The sequence below is a fragment of the Astatotilapia calliptera genome, chromosome 17 (genome assembly GCF_900246225.1).
Source record: "Astatotilapia calliptera chromosome 17, fAstCal1.2, whole genome shotgun sequence".
NCBI classification, from domain to species: Eukaryota; Metazoa; Chordata; class Actinopteri; order Cichliformes; family Cichlidae; genus Astatotilapia; species Astatotilapia calliptera.
This window is the reverse complement of record NC_039318.1, coordinates 25,910,371-25,931,478: the sequence shown is the minus strand read 5'-3', so window position 1 is coordinate 25,931,478 and position 21,108 is coordinate 25,910,371. Positions and strand designations below refer to the sequence as shown.

Below are 21,108 nucleotides of genomic sequence, written 5' to 3'. Positions count from 1 at the left end.
CGACAGGAACCAATTTGTATTATGTATTTGAGAATAATAAATAATAAACCATCGATGTGCGGTGCAACCCTGTTACCAATATTCTAAAAAAGTAGATTTCAAAAATGTTTTTTCATAAATTCTTGACCAATAAGTCAAAGAGTCACCCTCATACTGAACACTCGAATATTTATTAAATTTCAGATAGGAATTAACTTAATGACAAAACATTTGCAGTAATAGTAGTGTTGAAAATCCTAATCAGAAACAGATGAAGTGTGTCAAAAAAAAAAAATCATAATTTATATTTATCCTCACTATTCCATTACAAAACACTGACTTCTAGTTTGCACTGTGGTACATACACTGCAACATCGAAAGTTTTAGAAAGGCTTTATTAAACATGTTAATCTGAAACAAAATAAAGTATGTTTCAGCATCATAAATTGCATTTTTTTTAGATGATTTCAGTGTTTCTGAAAATAAAATGAGACCACATTTTTTATTACGACCATGTCTTCATTACAGTGATGCTTATAATTTTTAAAGAAAAATTACATCAGTAGCATATCCAGTTAGAGTACCGCACTTTTTCCAATGAGGTCATAATGTCTATCTTTCAAGTAAAAATCCTAAAAACTTCCAATTAGAATATTTAAATTATGGCACTAAATACAGTCATTAACCATAAAATTATACATGAGGATAGTTATCCTAACACCCTTCCTGCTTTCATTTAATAATAACATTTTTTAGAACGTTCACAGAAAAAGAAATTATTGCAACAATTAGTATTTTTCTTTCAAGTACAGCTACCAAATCAAGGCCTCAAAATGGATAACATCTTTACATCTTTTTGTGATGTAGAGAAATTAATGCTTAATTAAAATGCACAGCCCCAGAAAAGCACAACACTATTCCCAAGGCCTGATGCACACTGGAAAAAAAAGTTTAGTATTACACATACAAATAGAGCACTTCAATCTAGAAGCATAAGCTGTTCACTTAATGTTGCCTCAAAACAACCATTTGATGGCTGTGAGAATTCATTTAGTACTGAAATTTAAGTATTCCCTTTACACCCTTTTAACACTTGATTTTATCCTGCAGTAAAGCTAAATTGTAGAATGTAAAATCTGTGCCAACAATATAGTTTTCAAACTAGTGCAATACTTTCTACAGCAGTTGTTGACCAGATGTACTGAACTAAAATTTCATTGCCTTCAAGTTACCAGCAAATTTAAAAATAAAACTTCAGCTATCATTACCTCGTGATTTATTTGGATTTGGAAAGATTACACCCATGGAAACATGCCGTTTGAAAAGCATTTGTAGTATGTATCCACCTCAGAATGCCATCCCCACTCTGCATACTACACATTAGAGGTGTAACCATATGCAAGTCAGTACTTCCTTGTTAGTTAGAATCATAAAATGCATTCAAGTTTAACCTTTTTTTAAAATCCTGAAACTGCATGAATTTGTAGGTACACCCATGAAGTCAAACCAGTCCCAGCTACTTGTGTGTTTCAGAAAGTGCTAGAAAAGTGCTGCAGGAAGACCACGGGGTGATGCTTTTCAAATTCTTTGAGCATCCTCCTCTTCTCCTTGGCAGACATCCTCTTGCTCGAGGAAATGTCATGAAGAAGTTGTTTGAGGCTCTCCAGGGTGGTAGCCTCACGCTGGTCCTCGTATTCCTGTGGAGTCACCTGCTGGCAGAAGGTGAACGCTGCAACAAAACATGAAGAGGATTTCATGGTTTTCATGGAGGATGCACAGTGCTCAGGAACAAGTGGGGGTTTTGTTTTGTTTTTTTATTGTGGATCTGGAGCAACAGTGTTTCCAAATAAGATAGGTACACAAAAAAACTGAAGTACAGTGTATCTATACATAGTGAGCTGTTATCTCATCTGATGGTGTACTGTGTGATGGTTTGTCAGAGTGTAATTAACATTGAACTTACTAGCAAATGAGTCAGGATCTTTTCCCTGCTGCACAGTCCTCAGTGTGCTCCTCACAGCTTCAATAAGGGTTGTAGGTGTCTATCATTATTGCAAGATAAGACCAGAGAGTAAAAGGAAACACTGTAACAACTATCAGGTACTTGTAGAGACATTAAAAAGTAAACTTAAGGCTGGTTGAAATCCAGACGGAAACGCATGTTTGTCTAAGAAGACTATTTCAATGTAGTTCTGAGAGCACAGAATTTTACCTTGAAGAGCTCAGAGTGATTGTCCATGAGAAAGAACACCAGAGCTTCACTTTGTGATCGAGTCAATTCATGATTCTGAACAAGAGCTCTCTGAAATGTGCGGCACACCAAGGATCTGTTATCAGTCTGAAAGGACAAAAAATAGGTTTCAATTCAATTTCATTTATAATTTTACAAAATAAAGCTACGGTACTATCAGATTATTCAGTGAAACAGATTCAAACATGTTCAGTTATTTTCTATATGGACTATTTGCCTTTTATTATTCTATAAAAGTGCAAAAAGATGAAACTGGCAGTGTGGTTTAGAGGATGCTGCTGACCTGTTTCTGCAGACGGCAAGCATCTGAGCGAGCTGCTATCGCCATGAAGGCCAGAAGTCTTTGCAGTTCATCTCTCAGACTTGTTTCCAGCAGCCGCAAACACAACTGAGATGCTTTGATGGCATCCTGTAGCTTCCCTTCATCTGGAAATTAAAAGACACAAGTATTAACCTTCATGACTGGAGAAAAAACAAACAAACAAAAAAAACAAAACTGTGGTACAGATCACAGCCCTATCACTTATTGCTCCACACCATGAATCAAAAGTCACTATAAACTTAAACTTAGCTCTTTTGGTTCTTACCCAGTAAATTCAGAACTGCAATATGTATGTCCAGGTAACGCCCTGAAATGAGTGGAGATTTTTCTTGTCCACTGTAGTATTTGGCAATGGTATCAAACAACAGCCTCTTCTTGCTTGTCATATGTTCTGCACTGGAATCCTCCAAAGACGCATTTCCACATTGCAGGCTTAGCTGTTCTCCTGCAACCACGATCAGCTGGTCGGGAAAGAGTTCCAAACAGTCTGCTGCTGCTGACAGCCACTCATCCAACCTGGAAAAAAAAAAAGTATGAAAGAACATACTACAGGTGTAATGGAATACATGAACAAATAGGTCTCAAGCCAAAGTGCAAAAGCCTCAAGGGATGAATCAGAGGACTGACTGGGGTAGGGGAAGGGTGTCAGACAGCTCTCGTTCCAAGCATGTGTTAGAGATAACCAGATCCTGGTTGGCCAGAGGAGCTTTGCAGGTTTGGGGATGAACTCTTTCAGGAGAGGTAAGAATGCAGTCCAACACTGGCAATTCTACTAACTGCAGCAGCTGCAACACGGTTTGCTGCTTCCAAACCTGATCTGACACTATGGAAGGAAGAAAGAGCAAAATAAACAAAAACAAAAATATCTGTCCACTCGAAATCCCCCCCCCTTACTATACTGGCACATTTGCTCATTACCAGTTTTGGAAAGAAAGGTAGAAGATGTGGTGGTTCTGTTGTGAGCTGCAGACAAGGATGGCTGCAGATTGATGGCCCTTAGCAATCTTTCAACCCTTCTGTCTGAAGATCCAACAGCAAGAGGATTGGCAATTGTTCTTAATTCATTCAGCCTCCTGAAAGAACAGGAAACATTTGGATGATAACAAACACTTTGGTTCTGTGTATATGTTTCTTTTTTCTAAATAAAAATCTAAATACAAAATGTTGTAATACTTAGCATGAGTGTTGATGTTTATAATGTCTTAGCTATGAAGAAACTGAAATGAGAACATTAAGATAAATGCAACAAATTTACTAAAAAAATAAAAAATAAAAAAATCATAATACACCTATTCTGCAAAGATGAGAGTTTCAGTGTTCAGATCAGCACTTTCAGTGGTGATTCACATGCTTTAATACTGGAAAATAAATGTAAATTAAGCACCAATGTAACAGAACAGAGAGGATTTTATGTAAAACTCACCTTGAGCTCCTCTTCTTTTTTATCTCCTGTTGTTCTGGCAGTATGTTTTCTGCATTAATGTTTCCCTTCACATCAGAATTCGAAAATCCTTTGTATTCCAGAAAACGGTAAAGACTGCAGCTGCTGTCCTCAAAGGTCACCTCCTTGTCCCTGCGAAACAGCTTTGTGCCTACTGGTTCAAATACCTTCGCCTCCATCAAAGCCTGACAGAGTCGAGCAGCTTTGAGACGAGAAACTTCACTTGTGCAAAATGCCACGTTCTGCATCAAGTAACTGAGAACTGCGTCCACAGCGTCTGAGCCTGTGAAACATTCAGCGTAAACACGTAAATGTCTCCTGCAGCTGCGTACTTCCACTTGAGTCTGTAGGGCTTGGATGATGTTGTGCCACAGCTGGGTGGCACCAAAGGGCCCAGAGAGGCCTGTTGGTAATTAAAGAAACAGAGGTTTGAAGAAAAAGTGACTCCAGTGAGTTTAAACTAGAACTTGCTTAACTGTAGCCAAAGGTAATTGTTGGATGTTAATGACTTGTTTAAAAGTTTGAAGGATAAGGGGAGTTTGTAATATTTCCTCCATCTAATTAGAAAGGGTTAGGGTTACAACTGTTGTTGTGATGTGGCGCTGTATAAATAAATTTTGAATTGAAATGAAATGAAATGAATTGAACTAGTAAGTAAAAGCTACACTGCATGTCATTATCATGGTGTTTATGTACTACGTTGAAGTACTTTACGAGACTATTTCAATTTAATACTTTATTTTATAAAACTACAGTTGAAAGTTAATTTACAAGCCCACTGATAACGACGTGTTTGTGGTGGCAACCGTGTTTATAATTATCACTAGTTCCATCTAGCATGTGTATTAATTGCTATGCTATGTTTGCATAGTCATTTCTGTAAATGAGAAACTCGTTAAAACGAAACTCATATCTTACCATGCTGTAGATTTTCACGAAAGCTTCGAGTTTGGCTGTTCAACCTTCTAAACCGAGGAGTCAAATCAAGCGCCATCACGAAACTCTATATGTGACGTAATCACGTTCTTCTTCCTCTAAAATGAACCGACTCAACCCCGCTGCTGCCCCCCAGAGGCTACAACAGCCACACGTGCAAAATACCCCGAAAGGTTTTTGTTTTATTTGTTTTGTTTCGTTTTTAAAATGAAATTTTTATAACAATGCCTAAAGTCGAATAAAAATAAAAATTTTGCAGTTTTTATATTTAAGATGTGCTGCCATTGGAAACATGCTGAAAAGACTCAATTTGTCACAAGTTAAGCATCTGGATCTTTTCTCAAGATGTCATATAACCACACAATGACCATACTGTAGTATTAATATAATAAAAACCTCCCACCTAAGACCCGTATATTTTTAGAGGTCTTATGTTAAGGGAAATAATAGCGAGCACAGGCGTCCACACTACCACAGGTAGTGAAGGTTCTGAGGTTACATCCGTAAACAAAACAACCCACGTGAACACAGACGTTTTGGAAAAGCAGGGCGGGGTGTACCATTTTTCGACAGCTTGATAAAATGTAGCCCGTATTATTACATTACCCTTTTCTGAACTAAATGTCTGCATATTATTGTATCTGCTCTCTTTAAATTGCAGATTCTTTTTAAATTAATTAGATTCTTCTTCTTTTTTAAAAAAAAGACAATCCTTAGAATCGCCTTTATTTTTGTAGTTGAACACACCCGTGTGTAAAATGGTTTCGCCCGCTAGTTCTCAGAGCCAGCTGGGCTACTGAAGGACCTTTAAACAGAGAAGCAAACGCAAGAGGAGACAACTTTATTTTCCTCTTTTCTCGGTTTTTTCTTTTTTTATTTATTATTACTATTATTGAACACTTGAATTCCCTTTGCACAGCTCACTCATTCCAGTTGGTGCTGGTAATGCACCATTGCCAACCACCATAAATATAATCAGAACAGGACCTTTAAAAAGGACGACGGCGACTTTTCTCTTCAGAGCGGGGCTATTTTCGCTGTCAGCTTCACTTTCTAGTGACTTGAATGAGGTAAACATCGCGTTTCTCGAAGACATTTGTGCTTGTGACTTAGTTTATGGTGTCTGCTGCTAAGTTATCCGTCGCTTTGTTGTGAAACAGGAAGAAGAGTACAGTATTTGACGGTTCTGACATTTAGCATACCAGTGACAGCTGGTGTACGAAATTAATGACATTTATGACTCGTATTAAGCTGTAAACCAGGGGTTTTAGTCAAGTAACAAAGACAATTATATAACACTGACATAGTGCTGAGTTTGACGGATGCATCAGATGTATTTTGAAGGGAGAGCGTAACGCATTATTGTTTCCGCACTTCTTTTTCTGTGGTTTCTGTCATGATCAGATACAATATACTATTTGTAATGTACACGGAGTTCTTGTTTTGGTCTGCACCTCGGATCACGTGTACCCACTTCTTACGCATGTGTGGATATTTTTTTTATCCACGTTTGTAGCTGTGCAACCAAAGAGTTTCCATGTAGGGCTGAGAGACGGGGAACTGCAACCAATAAGGAGAGTTCCCGTGGATCTAGCCCTGCCTTCCTGATTCACTGCTTTGTTTACATTATACCGCAGTCAGATCTCTGGACCCCAAAAGGCTGTCTTTGTTCCTGCAGAAGTTGATGTAGCTGTGTGTGTGTGTGTGTGTGTGTGTGCGTGTGTGTGTGTGTGTGTGTGTGTGTGTGTGTGTGTGTGTGTGTGTGTGTGTGTGTAAGAGCGCCTGTACCTCTTATTCGATCACATATTCGCTCAGATATGTTTCCAAAACATCTGGGAAAATTATACGATATGTTCATTTATCTTAGATTGCATCCTTCTGGTTATAACAGGACAATGCATTTTACTCTACCTAGCATCTGAACTGCTTAAAGAAGCTTTCTCATAAAGAAGCTGCAGATGACAGAGTACACCTAATCCGTAATCAGTTTTCTGGATCACTCTGCTTTTATCCCTCTGGATAATCTCTGAAAATTGGCCTGCTGCATGGCTTTGACCTAGCTGTCAAGTCTAGCATATGATGTAATAAAAGGGCTCCCCACACCCATTTTCCTCGACCCTTGAGCTATCTTTAAACTGCAAGCGCTGCCAGGGAGTGTGCATTCATTTCTGGCAGCAGATAACTGAGCCAGAGGATAGGAACACCTATGGGTCATTCTGCCAGCACTGTATGTCTTAGGCTATATTAGAAAGGCCTGCAGGCTTAATTTAACCTGTTACAGTACTCAAGTAATGTTTAAGTGGGTTACTCTTTTTTTTTTAACAGTGGTAAACAGTCTTTACAATAACGTTAAAAATGTGCACATCCCGTCATCTTTACCTTTCTTTCCTATGTGCATTTGTGGAAAACAAACAACAGCACAGTGAGAAGTGTAACACGATCATCTTGACAGTTGCGTAGCCCTCTGTTGTCCCATGTTGCCCTGGAGACACAACTGACATTGGATAGACAGGCACAGGCATAAAGGCTTTTGTGTAAACCTATATGGAAATGTGTTCTGTTTATGTCTAGACTTTGTATTGTGATTTAAACCCTGGTGGCAGTAAACAAACACTGAACCACACTATACACTATTATTATTTCTTTTTATTTTTCAGTGACTTACGTCATGCACCATCATTGACTTTAATAATATGTTGAAAGTGTTTGCAACAAGGCAGCTTTGTCTGTTTAATGGTGCCCTCCAGCTGTTTCACTGAGTATGACTGGTGTTTTTGTTACACTCTGCCTTGGTAACAAAAACTGCAACAGTCACACACTATCTCACTCTCAGACGAGCTCAGGTAAAATGATGGTAAGATTGTGTCATGGAAATTTTGGTTTTCTAATGAGTACTTTGAGGATAGTTTATGCAGGATTCCCTTGAAAGTATCTCAGTAATTATCATTTAATAGTCTGGATCTTCTGAACATATTGAATTAAACTCTGTGGTAGGAAATCCCTTTTAAGTTATTACTGACTTGTTATTTGCAGCTATAATCCAAAATGCCTTTAAATGATGAGCGGCTTAACTCCACATCCAGCGGTGAGGACCAAGGTAGTGATGTGGAGTCATCATCAGAGCGCTGCGACAGCATGACATTGAACAGCGACCTGGAGTGCTCACGTGATAGCTTCACCAGTGACTCCTCCAGCAAGCATTGTAGCCCATCCTGTGAGTCTGTCCCCTTCCTTTCTCATTGATCTATGCATAAGCTCACTGCATATAATCCAAGTTTGTGTTTTTTCTTTTTGATGACCCTGTCTGAGTGGTAAAAAAAAAATACATTTAATCTGCTGTTTTGTTTGCAGTTGTTGTTAGGGGTTAATGACTGTGTTTAATATAAAGGCTTGTAAGAAAGCTACCACCCTCTACACCAGGGGCATCAAAACATAAGGCCCGGGTGCCAGAATAAGCCTGACAGAGACTCCAATCCAGATATAACAAATAACAATTGTATAAGAATCTAAGATTGAATAAGAATATCTAACATGTTCAGTTAACGAACTTTCTGTTTTATAATTGCAGGACAGTCTGGGAAACTTCATCTGTCATTTTACATATTCATTTCTTACAGTTTAAGTCCAAAAAGTCGTACTGTTCTTTTATTATTGCATCATTCATTCTTCTTCATCATGTGGAAAAACTGAAACATGCTTATTATTATTAGACTTCTTTTTATTATATTAAGAAAAAGAAGTGTGAAATGCCAAGGATTAAATGTGTTGTTACACTTCAGTTCACTGACATAAAGACGGACTTTTACTGGTTACCTTAAGTGAGCTGTATGTATGAACAGTGTAAATGGAGTTTGACATCTGTCATCTTTAATAGTCGGACATGCTTTTTTCCCCCAATTTATAAATCAGCAAATATTTGATTCCCACAGCAAGCCCACCCAAAACCCTAACGCTGGACGAGGTCATGGAGTCTGCAAGAGACCTTTTCAATCTCAGCCTCTCCCATGAGATTGTTATTAACCGCAATTTCCACCTGGAGCCAAATAGCCTACCTCAGGACAGGTAAAATATGACAAAAGCCTGTGCTTACTAATGTCAAGTTTTGCAATATTAATACCACACCAATACTACATTTCAGATTTTTCCATAATGAAGAACATGTTAGGTATCAGGGAGAGCTGATGCTGCTTTCTGTGCTTTGTACAAACATAGAGATTTTGCAGTGTTTAAAAATCATGTTTACCTTTTTAAACATGGTTATAAACTAAAATAAATGTGATTCTTGTTATACCAACTGTCTGTGTCTGATGATAATATGCGAGAATTTAGAGTTAGAAAAGAAAAGGGAGATCCAAAGACTCACTGTTATTTATTCTCAAGCTCCCAGTGGATAACACAATTTTAAGTTGACAAGTTTATCTTCAAACATCATAGCATCCTGTAACAAACACACACTTTCTGAGCAGAAAGAAAGATTTGAATTTGATCATTGAGGACATGCTTTCATGATTTGCATCTACAGTATATTTGCAGCAACTTGTCTGGGAGTGTTTATGATTGGTGTACAACCAGAAAACACCAAATGTTGCACTACTGTTTAGTTACTTACTAAATAGTAGTGTTACTTAGTTATATCAAAAGAAAGGAAAATCCAAGAAAATCATTTTAGTTCCTTCAGAGAAAAAAAGTTAATTTACCAGTCTAATACTCTCAAGATAAGTTAATAAAATAAAACTCAAAATCAAAGTGTGCTTTATAAATGGCAGTTTTACTCAGATAAACCCCCTATTATTTATTTATTTATTTTCTTTTAGTTTATTAAAGGCAGTGAGAGATAATCTTCAGAAGGCCTTCTGGGATATCCTGGAGGCTGAGCTGAATGACGACCCTCCTGAATATGGACAAGCCATCAGATTAGTGGAGGAGATCAGAGAGGTCACCACATGCATTCAAATATTTATTTATTTATATATATATATATATATATATAATTTTTTTTTTTTTTTTTTTTTCTAAAACAACTTTTTTTCCCCCTCTTGACGAACAGATCTTATTGTCATTCCTTAATCCGGGTGCCAATCGGATGCGGACCCAGATCATGGAGGTGCTGGACATGGACCTGATTCGTCAGCAGGCTGACAACGATGCTCTAGACATCCAGGGACTTGCCTCTTACATTATCACAACCATGGGCAAGATGTGTGCACCCGTGAGGGATGAGGAAATCAAGAAGCTACGAGAGGGCACAGATAACATAGTGACGCTTTTTAAGTAAGCGCACACTTTTCAAAATATTTCAGTGCTTGCATCCAATATACATTAACAGTGACTGTATTTACTGTCTGACCTGTTCTGTTTAATAATAATATTTTTAATTATAAAAGCAAATTTTTCATAGCATCTTGGTTATTTCTACACATTAGGGAAATATTCCGTGTGTTGAGCCTGATGAGAGCGGACATGGTCAACTGTACAATTGAAAACCTGAGACCTGTGCTGCAGAGGCAAAGTGTCGAATATGAGAGGGCAAAGTTTCAGAGCATCCTGGACAAAACACCCAGTGAGTGAATAACACTACATTCTTCTTTATATATAACCTTTAGCACCCTTTTATACACACAAAAATACAGAAAATATGCCACAGTTTTATTGAGGTCTACATTTGAGAATTATTTTTTTTTTATATTTTGTGTGTGACTTTCAGACTGAAATGAAGCAAAAACTGTCATATTGACCTCCCAGTACATCTATTTATAACAAAAGAAACTCTAACTGCTCAACTCAAAACTTTAAAAAGAGAGTCCAAAGTCCAAAGTCCAGTGGAGGATGTCACAGTGGCTATGCCATCTTTTCTTTACAGTCTGTGTCAAAGTGAAAAACTGAAACCCTGCTAGACTTGCGCTAATATGAAACTTTCTCAGGTGCTTTAGACCGCACTACCTCCTGGATCAAGTCTGCACTGGAGGAGCTGCAGTCATCCATCGCCCCTACAGAACAGACTAATGGTCCTGGAAAAGGACAACCAGTGGTGCCTGGGCCATTTCAAGTTCTCAACGCTGCCTTCATTCGCATCCTCACATGGGACTACTCCAAGAGCCCACCGCCTGAGGTAGTGTGTTGTAAATGTAGTTAAGAGAAGGATCTTATGTTTATGTCAGCTTCTCTCCTTGTTATTTTTAAAAAATATTTACATAGCTGAGAGATTAGAGATTTTACAGACAATTTGTGCTTTGGAGATTTTATTGGTGCAATCTTCTCCATTAGACGTGGATGACAGATGAGATCCGTCTCCAAGAGATTCAGTGGCAGCTTCAGCAATGTCAGGCTGTGAATGAGGTGCTGCTCATTGTCTACAGCACAATTGGGGGGCCTATCCAGGGTCTACCATCCTTGTCTGACCGCCTGAAGAGGATGATCAGTGTGCTGCTGGATGGGATGCACAGATCGTCAGTACCTTTGTGTCAGACTATTTTCAGACATATCTGTCTCAAACTCCATCTTAAACTGATTTTTTTTTATACCTATAGGGACTTTAACCTAGAAGAGTCACTAGAGGGCATCAGTGCTCAGATCTGCTGTGAGCTTAACAAGTCTTTAACAGAGAGGAGCTACCCTGCACTGACCCCAGCGCTGCAGGGCACCCTCACAGGCCAGATTTGCAACATTACCCAAAAGGACAATCCCATCCGAACCCTAGTTGGTAAGAGAGAATAAGTTGAAAGACTAACTTCTTAAAAAAATTTTAGTTGAGAAATTGATGTAATTGACTAAACGCTTGCTGTGGTTTTTCTGCAGAGGACCGTGTGCAGCAGTACTTCATGGCACTCATTTCTGACCCAAAACCTCAGTCCAAAATTGAACAAGTACCAGCTGGTTTGACTGCTATCAAGCCTGAACTAGCAATAATTGGGGCAAAGTTCATCTCCCTGGTCAACTACAACAAGACAGTCTATGGCCCTTTCTATGCTGACATCCTGAGGAAGCTGATGTTCAGCAACAGCCAACCAGCAGCCAACCCTCCTCAGAACACAGCTCAGGACTCTGTCACCCACAATTAAAATGAAAATATCATGCAGTTGAAGAAGACTGTTTTTCTACTAGACACAGGTAAAGCAAAGGAGGTGGGGAGTATCTGTGTCGACTACAATGTATTTGAGCAGCATCAAGCTGGTTGTTAATACACAAAGAAAACAAGAAAAAGTCGAAGCTATAGGAGGAGGAAGAGAAAGATTTTCAGTAATGGGATGTCAATGCATGGAGTGAAAGAAAAAAAGAGAAGAGGAAAGTGGGTCATTGTGTCATGCAGGTTCTGCAGCTGTGGTTTTGTCATTACATTTGGCAGTAAAAGCACAGCAGTGTATTTATCACATGCTCAGCTTTAAATGTGACTCCTTACTTTGCGAAAATGCTCAAACTTATTTTTCAGCAATATTTGGACAGTAACACAGTTGTTATAATTTTACCTCAGTACCCAATCAGTTTAATTTTATTTTCATTATTTGATTTTTTAAAAAGTGCTGACCTAAGCTGAGCTTTTATTCAATGGCTTGAACAAAAATATAGTGTTACTATATTACATAGCCATATACTTAACAATTAATCCAGCTGCTTATGTCCTTGGTCACTAAAGCAATAAACACTAGTGACCCAGTGCCATTGGACTGCCTCCACCATGTTTTACAGATATAATAAACTTTGGAAAATGAGTTGTCCACAGGTTGACTTCAGGTTCAGCTGTCCAAACAATACTTATTATATTTATTACCAAGCTAAATTCCTGAACCCTTTCTCCAGTTTAGATGTAAAAGTTCCGTAAATACTCACTTGAAGCCCGGTAAACAGCAAAAATAACAAATACCTTGTCAGTGCTTCCCTGTGAACATTTAGGACTTCAAACCAGAAAACCAGTATTAGCTACAATAATCCATTTCTGTACCTAATGTTGACACCCCCTATTTTATCATTGTGTCTGTAGTCAAACTCCTTGAATTTTGGAGGCAGTATATAAGAACAGAAGGGCATTTTAATATGTACAATGCATACAGCAAGCTTTATAAAACACAGATGGAGAGGTTTATATAGAAAAGTAGCAGAGTAGAATTTCAGATTCTTTACATATAATGTTATCACCGTTAAGTACTAAGGTAACAGTATAACTGTTAACTACAGAAAAACTGACAATAAGAAGTGCCACACTTGAAGGTAATGCAAAACATGAGCCCTTTTCCTTGGATTTATTAGTTTAGTTGTTGTCTCTTACCTTTTTATCAGCCAGAAAATGAAACTGTTTGTATCATTTTTAATCCACACTTAGCTTTGACCTCTGAAAGAAAATAATGTCAGTTGTCTGCATGAGTTTCTTTGTGTTGGGATTTGTGCATTTTAGTTGTTGCTTGAGTAATTTGTTGGGGTATTTGTTGCTTGTTGTATGTTCTGTAATTTTATTTGTTAGCTGCCAGTGGAATATTAGTTATGTTGATTGGTTATATTGTTATTTGCTTGTTACATTTTAACGTGCTGTTTTGTTTACAGTACATTTGCGCTGGATGTAAGAACACAATTGTGAGATGAAAGGTGCTGAACACAGAAATGAATTTTGTCTCGAAAAGTTTCCAGCGGACATTTGTATGCAGAAAGAAAAACATATGTAGTTTTACATCAGTTTACATAAGAACATGGAGAGTTTTTGTTTCCCTCTGTATCAATGTTAATATAATAAAACAACAAAATTGAGCATGTGGTGTTCATTTAATGATGAAACCTTATATACAGGGTGGGCCATTTATATGGATACACCGTAATAACATGGGAATGGTTGGTGATATTAAAGTCCTGTTTGTGGCACATTAGTATATGTGAGGGGGCAAACTCCTCAAGATGGGTGGTGATCATGGTGGCCATTTAGAAGTCGGCCATCTTGGATACAACTTTTGTTTTTTTCAATAGGAAGAGGGCCATGTGACACATCAAACTTATTGGTAATGTCCCAAGAAAAACAATGGTGTGCTTGGTTTCAACATAACTTTATTCTTTCTTGAGTTATTTACAAGTTTTTACCACTTATAAAATGAGTTCAATGTGCTGCCCATTGTGTTGGATTGTCAATGCAACCATCTTCTCCCACTCTTCACACACTGATAGCAACACCGCAGCAGAAATGCCAGCACAGGCATCCAGTATCCGTAGTTTCAGGTACTGCACATCTCGAATCTTCACACCAATTGCCTTCAGATGACCCCAAAGATAAAAGTTTAAGGGGGTCAGATCGGGAGACCTTGGGGGCCATTCAACTGGCCCACGACGACCAATCCACTTTCCAGGAAACTGTTCATCTAGGAATGCTCGGACCTTGCACCCATAATGTGGTGGTGCACCATCTTGCTGGAAAAACTCAGGGAACATGCCAGCTTCAGTGCATAAAGAGGGAAACACATCATGTGGCAATTTCAAATATCCAGTGGCCTTGAGGTTTGCATTGATGAAGAATGGACCCACTATCGTTGTACCCCATATACCACACCAAACCATCACTTTTGTTGTTCCAACAGTCTTGGAGGGATCCATCCAATGTGGGTCAGTGTCAGACCAATAGCGGTGGTTTTGTTTGTTAACTTCACCATTCACATAAAAGTTTGCCTCATCACTGAACAAAATCTTCTGCGTGAACTGAGGGTCCTGTTCCAATTTTTGTTTTGCCCATTCTGCAAATTCTGTGCGCCGATCTGGGTCATCCTCATTGGGATGCTGCAGTAGCTGGAGTTTGTAAGGGTTCCATTTGTGAGTAGCTAATATCCGCCGAAAGGGATGTTCGACTAATGCCACTCTCCAGTGACATGCGGCGAGTGCTACGCTGTGAGCTCTTGCTACGCTGTGGGCTCTTGCTGAATGAAGCTAGGACAGCCACTGATGTTTCTTCATTAGTGACAGTTTTCTTGCGTCCACATTTTGGCACATCCAACACTGAACCAGTTTCACGAAACTTAGCAAGCAGTTTGCTAACTGTAGCATGGGAGATGGGTGGTCTCGTAGGGTGTCTTGCATTGAAATCTGCTGCAATGACCTGGTTACTGCGTTCACCAGATATCAACACAATTTCGATCCGCTCCTCATGTGTTAACCTCTTCGACATGTCAATGGCTGTGAACAAAGAGAAACTTGTAAATAACTCAAGAAAGAATAAAGTTACGTTGAAACCAAGCACACCATTGTTTTTCTCGTGACATTACCAATAAGTTTGATGTGTCACATGGCCCTCTTCCTATTGAAAAAAACAAAAGTTGTATCCAAGATGGCCGACTTCTAAATGGCCACCATGGTCACCACCCATCTTGAGGAGTTTGTCCCCTCACATATACTAATGTACCACAAACAGGACTTTAATATCACCAACCATTCCCATTTTATTACGGTGTATCCATATAAATGGCCCACCCTGTAGATATATTTTTTCAAAGGGGTATTAATAGAGGGAACCTAACAGTTTAGCCCACGAATAGGAAGAAAACCAGGTTTGAACCTTTATCTTTAATTTTGTGTTGCTTTTTTCTCTTGTTGCAAGTTGAAAACACAAAGCTATAATGTATTATTGCTATCATTTTGCTATCTGGGGAATGCATGAGACTAACACACAACTGTTAAGAAAAAAAGCTATTTAAGCAAGGATGAAAATTATAATCACCAACCTGCATCCTTAATTAATTAAATACAGACAATAATTTGTATAGATGATAATTTTAGCTTGCATATACTTCATTTGAGTCTCATTGCACGCAGGTCTGACAACAAGCCTATATGTCCACAGCATTATATAGGTAATCTATTCACAGCTACTTATAATTGTATTATCAGGGCATCAATGTGTACTGGAGTAAACAAATGCTCTCATCACTTGCTGTCACCAGGCAGTAATGTTGCCTTCAAGTGCGGCCTGGAGGTAGATAAAAATAGAGTTGTCAAAGGATTTTTAATTCATAAATCTAATTTCGTCTAATGTGGCGTCTAATTGTGCAAAGTGTTTGAACTGTATCATGAATTTAGTGGGTAATACCACACACTAAAGTGTTTTTGATTAAACAAGACAGAGAAAGTAAATGATGGTCGTTTCTATGTTATGTCTTATAGTAACGCATAATAACTCTTATGTTACTCAAATTTACCATGAAAACACCGCCGCTGGAATACGTATTCATATGACTTTATCGTTTGAAAATATTTGTAAAGCCTAACCGTTTTAGCTGAGCGAACGCAAATATTTACAACACACGAGAAGTATATAAACGCCGCATCAGTTTGCCCAGCTACACATTCTTCCAAAGCGTGAGCTCACCGGTCACGTGAGCTAGAGCTTGCAAAGCAATTGGTTGCTTCACGCCGGGGCAGTTGTTTTTGTTGTGAATCAGGAAGCTCTTCTTTCAAAATTGGGTGTGTAGTAACACGTTAAGACAGAGAATTAAAACCTCTGTTTAGTGATTGGGTTCTTAAATCGTGACCTGATATCGAAGCCGCATACAACTAAACAACCACCTTCTTCGCTGAAGACTAGACGATATTCGTAAGTATCAGCTAGTGGCTACCTGTCTTTCTTTGTTTCATTTACTTCAAGCAGTCGGAGTAGGTTGAACTTCCTAACAAGTGCTGGATTGGGCTTGGTTTGTGAATATAACGCTAGAAAAGATGTCGACTAAGAATAAGAAGAGTCAAGTTTAGTCTTCATTAGCACTAGTGAAAGTTCATTTTGAGCTGTCAAAACTAAGTACTCCTACTATTTTTTAATAACAGATGGTAACCTATACCCCAGTGAATGCGTTATCAGCTCTTGTATTTTCACTTTTGATCTCTTCCTGTTTCGTATTGGAACACAGATATCTGGACATTAAAGACTGTTTTCACACACTTTTGTGGCTTTGAGGGTATTTTTTAAGGTTTTAGACTACATTCTGCCGTTAAAGCCTGCTAACAAATTTTATTTTTAAACAGCAGGAAACCTTTAAAGCTTGACGAATACATAACCTTCAAGACTGATCAGTTCACACATATACACAATCACAAATACATCTGTATATAGCAGGGGCATGACGTATTGAGGACATATGTCAGGCGAGTTATAGGAAAAACAGTACATGTATTACAATAGAAACCAGTTGACTCACAGGCTTGTAAACATCCAGAGTCTCATTAAACATGCCCATCAGTGCCTCTACAACCATGATGTGATTTTTTTTTAAAAACTTTTTAATTTATTTATTTTTTTCCAAACTAACAAATACTAAAACTAACAATATTTACTCTATGTTTCTACTTTAATTCTCCTTATTAAAATATATATATATTATATATATAAAATATATATATTTGTATTCCCCATGTAAATGGTACAGTACCAGTACTTGGATTGGTGCTTATTTAATTTAATTTAATTTAATTTATACTTAATTATTATGTTTGGAGGGGAGGGGGCCACTATTGGATAGTTTGAGTAAAGAGAAGATGGTAGAAAGAGGAAGAGGAAGACATGCAAGCCGCTGCATTTGGCCTTGTAGCATGTGGTTGCCTGCTCAACCACTGAGGTAACCGAGTGCCCCCGTAAGTACTGTTTAACTTAAAATTCATTCAGTCACATTTACATGAAAGAGTTGCGCAAACTCTGGGGTTAGTATCTTGCTCAAAGATATTTTGACATGCAGGTTGGAAGAGTTGGAGATCTAACCACTGACCTTCTGATTAGTAGACTACCCACACTACCTCCTGAAGATGGAACAATAAGAAATACATGCCATGCCAAAAAGGATGGACAGATCCACAATTTATTAAACGCCGTATTTTTTTCCAATAGCGTGCAGTGCACCGAGATCCTGTATGGTTGGTGTGTGGCGCAGAAATGGCGCTGGAGGAAGGGGCACGAAGCTGTCTGCTGCGCTTCCGCCAAAAACTGGAGGAGGACATTAAGCCCACCTACCTGATGGATCACATGATCAGTGATGGTGTGATGACTGTGGATGAGGAGGAGAGGATCAGGACTCAGGTGAGCTTCTGGTGGTTTCTACATTTTCTAGAATTAATACTGTGGTCAATGAAAATATTGCTCGACATTACTGAAGCCCTGTCCTCCTTTCCTCCTCTCAGACTTTATTGTCCATGTATTGAGTCACCCTCCTCCTACCTTTATTTACTGAGTCAAGTCTTTGTTTTCACACTTGTGTTGACTTTGCCATTTTCTGTGGACACAAGACATGACGATAACTGTAGATAACTCATTTTCCCCTTAAGGTTATTTAGTAATACATTACCTTGGATTTCGCCATAGAGAAGCAATACTGTGTCATTAAAATGATGTTCCGTTAAGTAACTGAGGCATACATGAACAGAATGCTTTTTGGCTGCTGTAGAAATCAAACTAACAGCAAAACCAATAAGTGTGTACAATTTTAATGTAACTTTACATTCTCTTTTTAAATGATTAATAACAAAACTGTATTCCAACCTTTGCCAACATTTTGCCAACATGGGATTTTCCCACTAGATGATGCAACTGGTTGATTTCTAGAATACAGCTGGCTTAAACCATGCACAAATGTTGTAACATGAACAATCTTTTTTGTGGAATGTATCTCAGACTCTTAACATTTATTCAAAACATCGCCTGGTATGGTTTCTACCAGATCATAACATTTCACATCTCATCTCTGATGTTTCTGTCTTCAGCTTACCAGGAAGGATCAGGCTGGAGCACTAATAGAGCTCTTGTTAAGAAAGGACAACCTTGCCTACATTTCTTTCTACAACGCACTGGTCAGAGAGGCATATGACGATTTGGCCAGTTTGCTCCATAGGGACCTGCCACACATCTCATTGAATCCACATAAGGGCTCTTCTGATGGCTCTGCAACTTATGGTAAGAAGTAGGAAGCTGTGGGTGAGGATGGTGGAGGTTTGATAGGTTGTGCTGTTAGTGTGTGGGAGTTCATGAGTGCTGGCAGAAAAAAAAAAAGGATGTGCAGAGTCTGCTTGTTGTGTGGGAGTTGATCTTGATCCTGACTGAGCATCTTCTTAGTATTAAACTTAGTGTTGTTTTTTGTATGATAACTCTTCAAACACTCACAGTTTTGCTTTGTTCAACAGTTCAGTCAATGCTTAGTGAAGGTGGCATCCCACAGAGGCCCGTAGTGTTTGTCAGCAGACCAGAACTAGTGAACAGGGCCAGGGAGAAGCTTTACCGGCTCCAGAAGGAGCCCGGCTGGATCACTGTCTTTGGCATGGCTGGCTCGGGGAAGTCCGTCCTAGCTGCTGAAGCTGTTAGAGATCATGGAATCATTGAAGGTGAATATTTGACTGATATAAAGCACTAACTATCAATATGAATTAGTTTGAGGCAATGAATGAAACTGAGAAAGGAAAAGCTTAAAACAAAAAAGTTTTTGTAATCGTTGATGTACTTTTCTGGGTCTCTTACTAACATAGATCACCGATGGACTCAGCTAAGATGATGTTGTCGCTAATGATCCACGAACTGACAGATAGCAGTTACTTCTCTGTAGTTTGACAACTCTTGCTCCTTTAACTCTTTCTTCCCTCTTATCTCCAGATTGCTTTCCTGGAGGCGTCCACTGGCTGTCCATCGGCCAGGTGGACAAGCCAGACCTGCTGGTTAAAGTTCAGTCATTGTGTTTTCGTCTGGAGCAGAGCCTTGATTCTCAGCCCCTCCACCGTCCTCCAAACTCTCTGGATGAAGCCAAGGAGCGTCTTCGCTTCCTCATGCTGCGCAGATATCCAAGGTCACTATTTAGTAATTATATGTGATCTCCCAACTTTTTATTTATAATATTGAGTTTAACATGAAATACTTTAATCAATCAATAAGACAGAAGTAATATGTATATAGAATAAGTTAGTATATCATTTACATTAACCATGCCATTCTAATATCGACATGTACAAGTAAAATAATAAAGGATGTAAAAAATAATTAAAACAGAAAGATACAGTATACATGTAAAGTATTTTTAAAGTTACTGAAGCAGATGAATTGTGTCGGTCAACAACGCCAACATTATTATTATTAAAGTCAAGTCAGATGTAGTTTATTGGTGAATTATGTTTTATGTATATACCACTGATTTAAACACAGCAGGAAATATAAACTGAGACATTTGAACTGCAATAATGCATTAAAAACAATTCAAATTTAAGTTAAAAGAAAGTTTTAAAAAGTTAAAGACAACAACTTTAAAAATTCGACAGACATTTTAGGTAAAGATGAATTGTTTCGATGGGGTGGGGGAAATAAAATAACTGTGTAATAAATGTATCCTATGTCACCAAACAAAATACCTTGGAAAGTTAAAACTTTTACTAAAGAAGAAACTTGGTTACATAGAAAATATAAAAAAATGATGTGTTCAGTAACTCTAAATCTGCGTATGGAAAAATAGAAGCTTAAAGGTAAAAGGAATGCAGATGGTTTCATGTGCTGAATGTTGTTTAACTGCTCTGCTGCGACAGATTGTTCATATGAAAGTGAGTAAGTGGTGCAGCCACAGTCATTTGGATGGTATCTACGTCAGCAGACGTAAACAGTCAGCTGATTTAAAAAGCAGCAGCTGTGACAAATTCCTTCTTTCTTTTGTGTTTTTTAGATCTCTGCTGATTTTGGATGACATCTGGGATAGTACAGTGTTGAAGGTGTTTGACATCCACTGTCGTGTTCTTCTCACCACCAGAAATAGAAGCCTCACTGATTCTGTTAGTGGTATGTGTTTTGTTGCTTTTCTCTGGTCACTGTACAGACTTAAGTGGGTGAAACTTCTGCGATTACTTTTCTGTATACTGAAAAATACTCTGTATTGACTGTTTTTGTAGGTGCTAAGCACGAGGTGGAAGTTGAAAGCGGGTTGGATGAAAACAAGGCCTTGGAGATCCTTGCTCTGTACACTAGAATAAATCTGCAAGCACTACCTGAGGAGGCTCGCAGTATTGTCAGAGAGTGTAAAGGTATGTATCTTGACACTGACTAATAAAGAAATCTAAGAGAAGCCTAGAAGATGTCTTTGCTAATATGGGTGATGTTATTTTTTATAAGAAAACATGGCTAATTTTGATTTAGTTGTTGCTTTCTGGGAAAACAAATCAAGCTTTGTGACGATTTAGGTCTCATATCATTTTTAGGGTCATGTGCTTTAAAAA

The 21,108-nt window shown here is 38.4% G+C and overlaps 3 protein-coding genes across 4 annotated transcripts in view; 2 read left to right on the top strand and 1 right to left on the bottom strand.

Moving 5' to 3' along the window:
- Positions 1 to 421: 421 nt before the first annotated feature.
- depdc4 (DEP domain containing 4) lies at positions 422 to 5,100 on the bottom strand. Its single transcript, XM_026147173.1, has 9 exons — positions 4,912 to 5,100; positions 3,976 to 4,396; positions 3,471 to 3,625; positions 3,180 to 3,375; positions 2,818 to 3,068; positions 2,514 to 2,656; positions 2,192 to 2,317; positions 1,943 to 2,021; positions 422 to 1,708 (listed from the first exon to the last, which is right to left on the bottom strand). Exons 1-9 carry the CDS (start codon positions 4,985 to 4,987, stop codon positions 1,509 to 1,511), a joined length of 1,647 nt encoding a protein of 548 aa, XP_026002958.1. The 5' UTR covers positions 4,988 to 5,100; the 3' UTR covers positions 422 to 1,508.
- Positions 5,101 to 5,693: 593 nt separating this feature from the next.
- On the top strand, positions 5,694 to 13,662 carry tcp11l2 (t-complex 11, testis-specific-like 2). The gene is made up of 10 exons (XM_026147175.1): positions 5,694 to 5,999; positions 7,963 to 8,143; positions 8,859 to 8,991; positions 9,744 to 9,864; positions 9,977 to 10,200; positions 10,353 to 10,489; positions 10,851 to 11,038; positions 11,194 to 11,375; positions 11,457 to 11,629; positions 11,725 to 13,662. The coding sequence occupies exons 2-10, from the start codon at positions 7,975 to 7,977 to the stop codon at positions 11,985 to 11,987; spliced, it is 1,590 nt and encodes a 529-aa protein (XP_026002960.1). The 5' UTR covers positions 5,694 to 5,999; positions 7,963 to 7,974; the 3' UTR covers positions 11,988 to 13,662.
- Positions 13,663 to 15,345: 1,683 nt separating this feature from the next.
- The window catches only part of apaf1 (apoptotic peptidase activating factor 1), a 47,378-nt gene continuing 41,615 nt past the window's right edge, over positions 15,346 to 21,108 (top strand). For both annotated transcript variants that reach the window (XM_026146906.1, XM_026146907.1), the window contains exons 1-7: positions 15,346 to 16,480; positions 17,762 to 17,950; positions 18,631 to 18,820; positions 19,048 to 19,245; positions 19,511 to 19,700; positions 20,562 to 20,674; positions 20,785 to 20,916. In XM_026146906.1, the coding sequence (XP_026002691.1) occupies positions 17,807 to 17,950; positions 18,631 to 18,820; positions 19,048 to 19,245; positions 19,511 to 19,700; positions 20,562 to 20,674; positions 20,785 to 20,916 (967 nt within the window). In that variant the 5' untranslated portion in view covers positions 15,346 to 16,480; positions 17,762 to 17,806. The remainder of the gene's footprint in view (positions 16,481 to 17,761; positions 17,951 to 18,630; positions 18,821 to 19,047; positions 19,246 to 19,510; positions 19,701 to 20,561; positions 20,675 to 20,784; positions 20,917 to 21,108) is intronic.

Coding starts and splice junctions, on each gene's coding strand:
- depdc4 (XM_026147173.1), bottom strand. CDS start 4,987: ATGGCGCTTGATTTGACTCCTCGGTTTAGAAGGTTGAACAGCCAAACT. Junction 3,376..3,470: donor TACCTTTCTTTCCAAAACTG/GTAATGAGCAAA, acceptor TTCCTTCCATAG/TGTCAGATCAGGTTTGGAAG. Junction 2,022..2,191: donor ATCACTCTGAGCTCTTCAAG/GTAAAATTCTGT, acceptor CAATAATGATAG/ACACCTACAACCCTTATTGA.
- tcp11l2 (XM_026147175.1), top strand. CDS start 7,975: ATGCCTTTAAATGATGAGCGGCTTAACTCCACATCCAGCGGTGAGGAC. Junction 11,039..11,193: donor CCAAGAGCCCACCGCCTGAG/GTAGTGTGTTGT, acceptor CTTCTCCATTAG/ACGTGGATGACAGATGAGAT. Junction 11,376..11,456: donor CTGGATGGGATGCACAGATC/GTCAGTACCTTT, acceptor TTATACCTATAG/GGACTTTAACCTAGAAGAGT.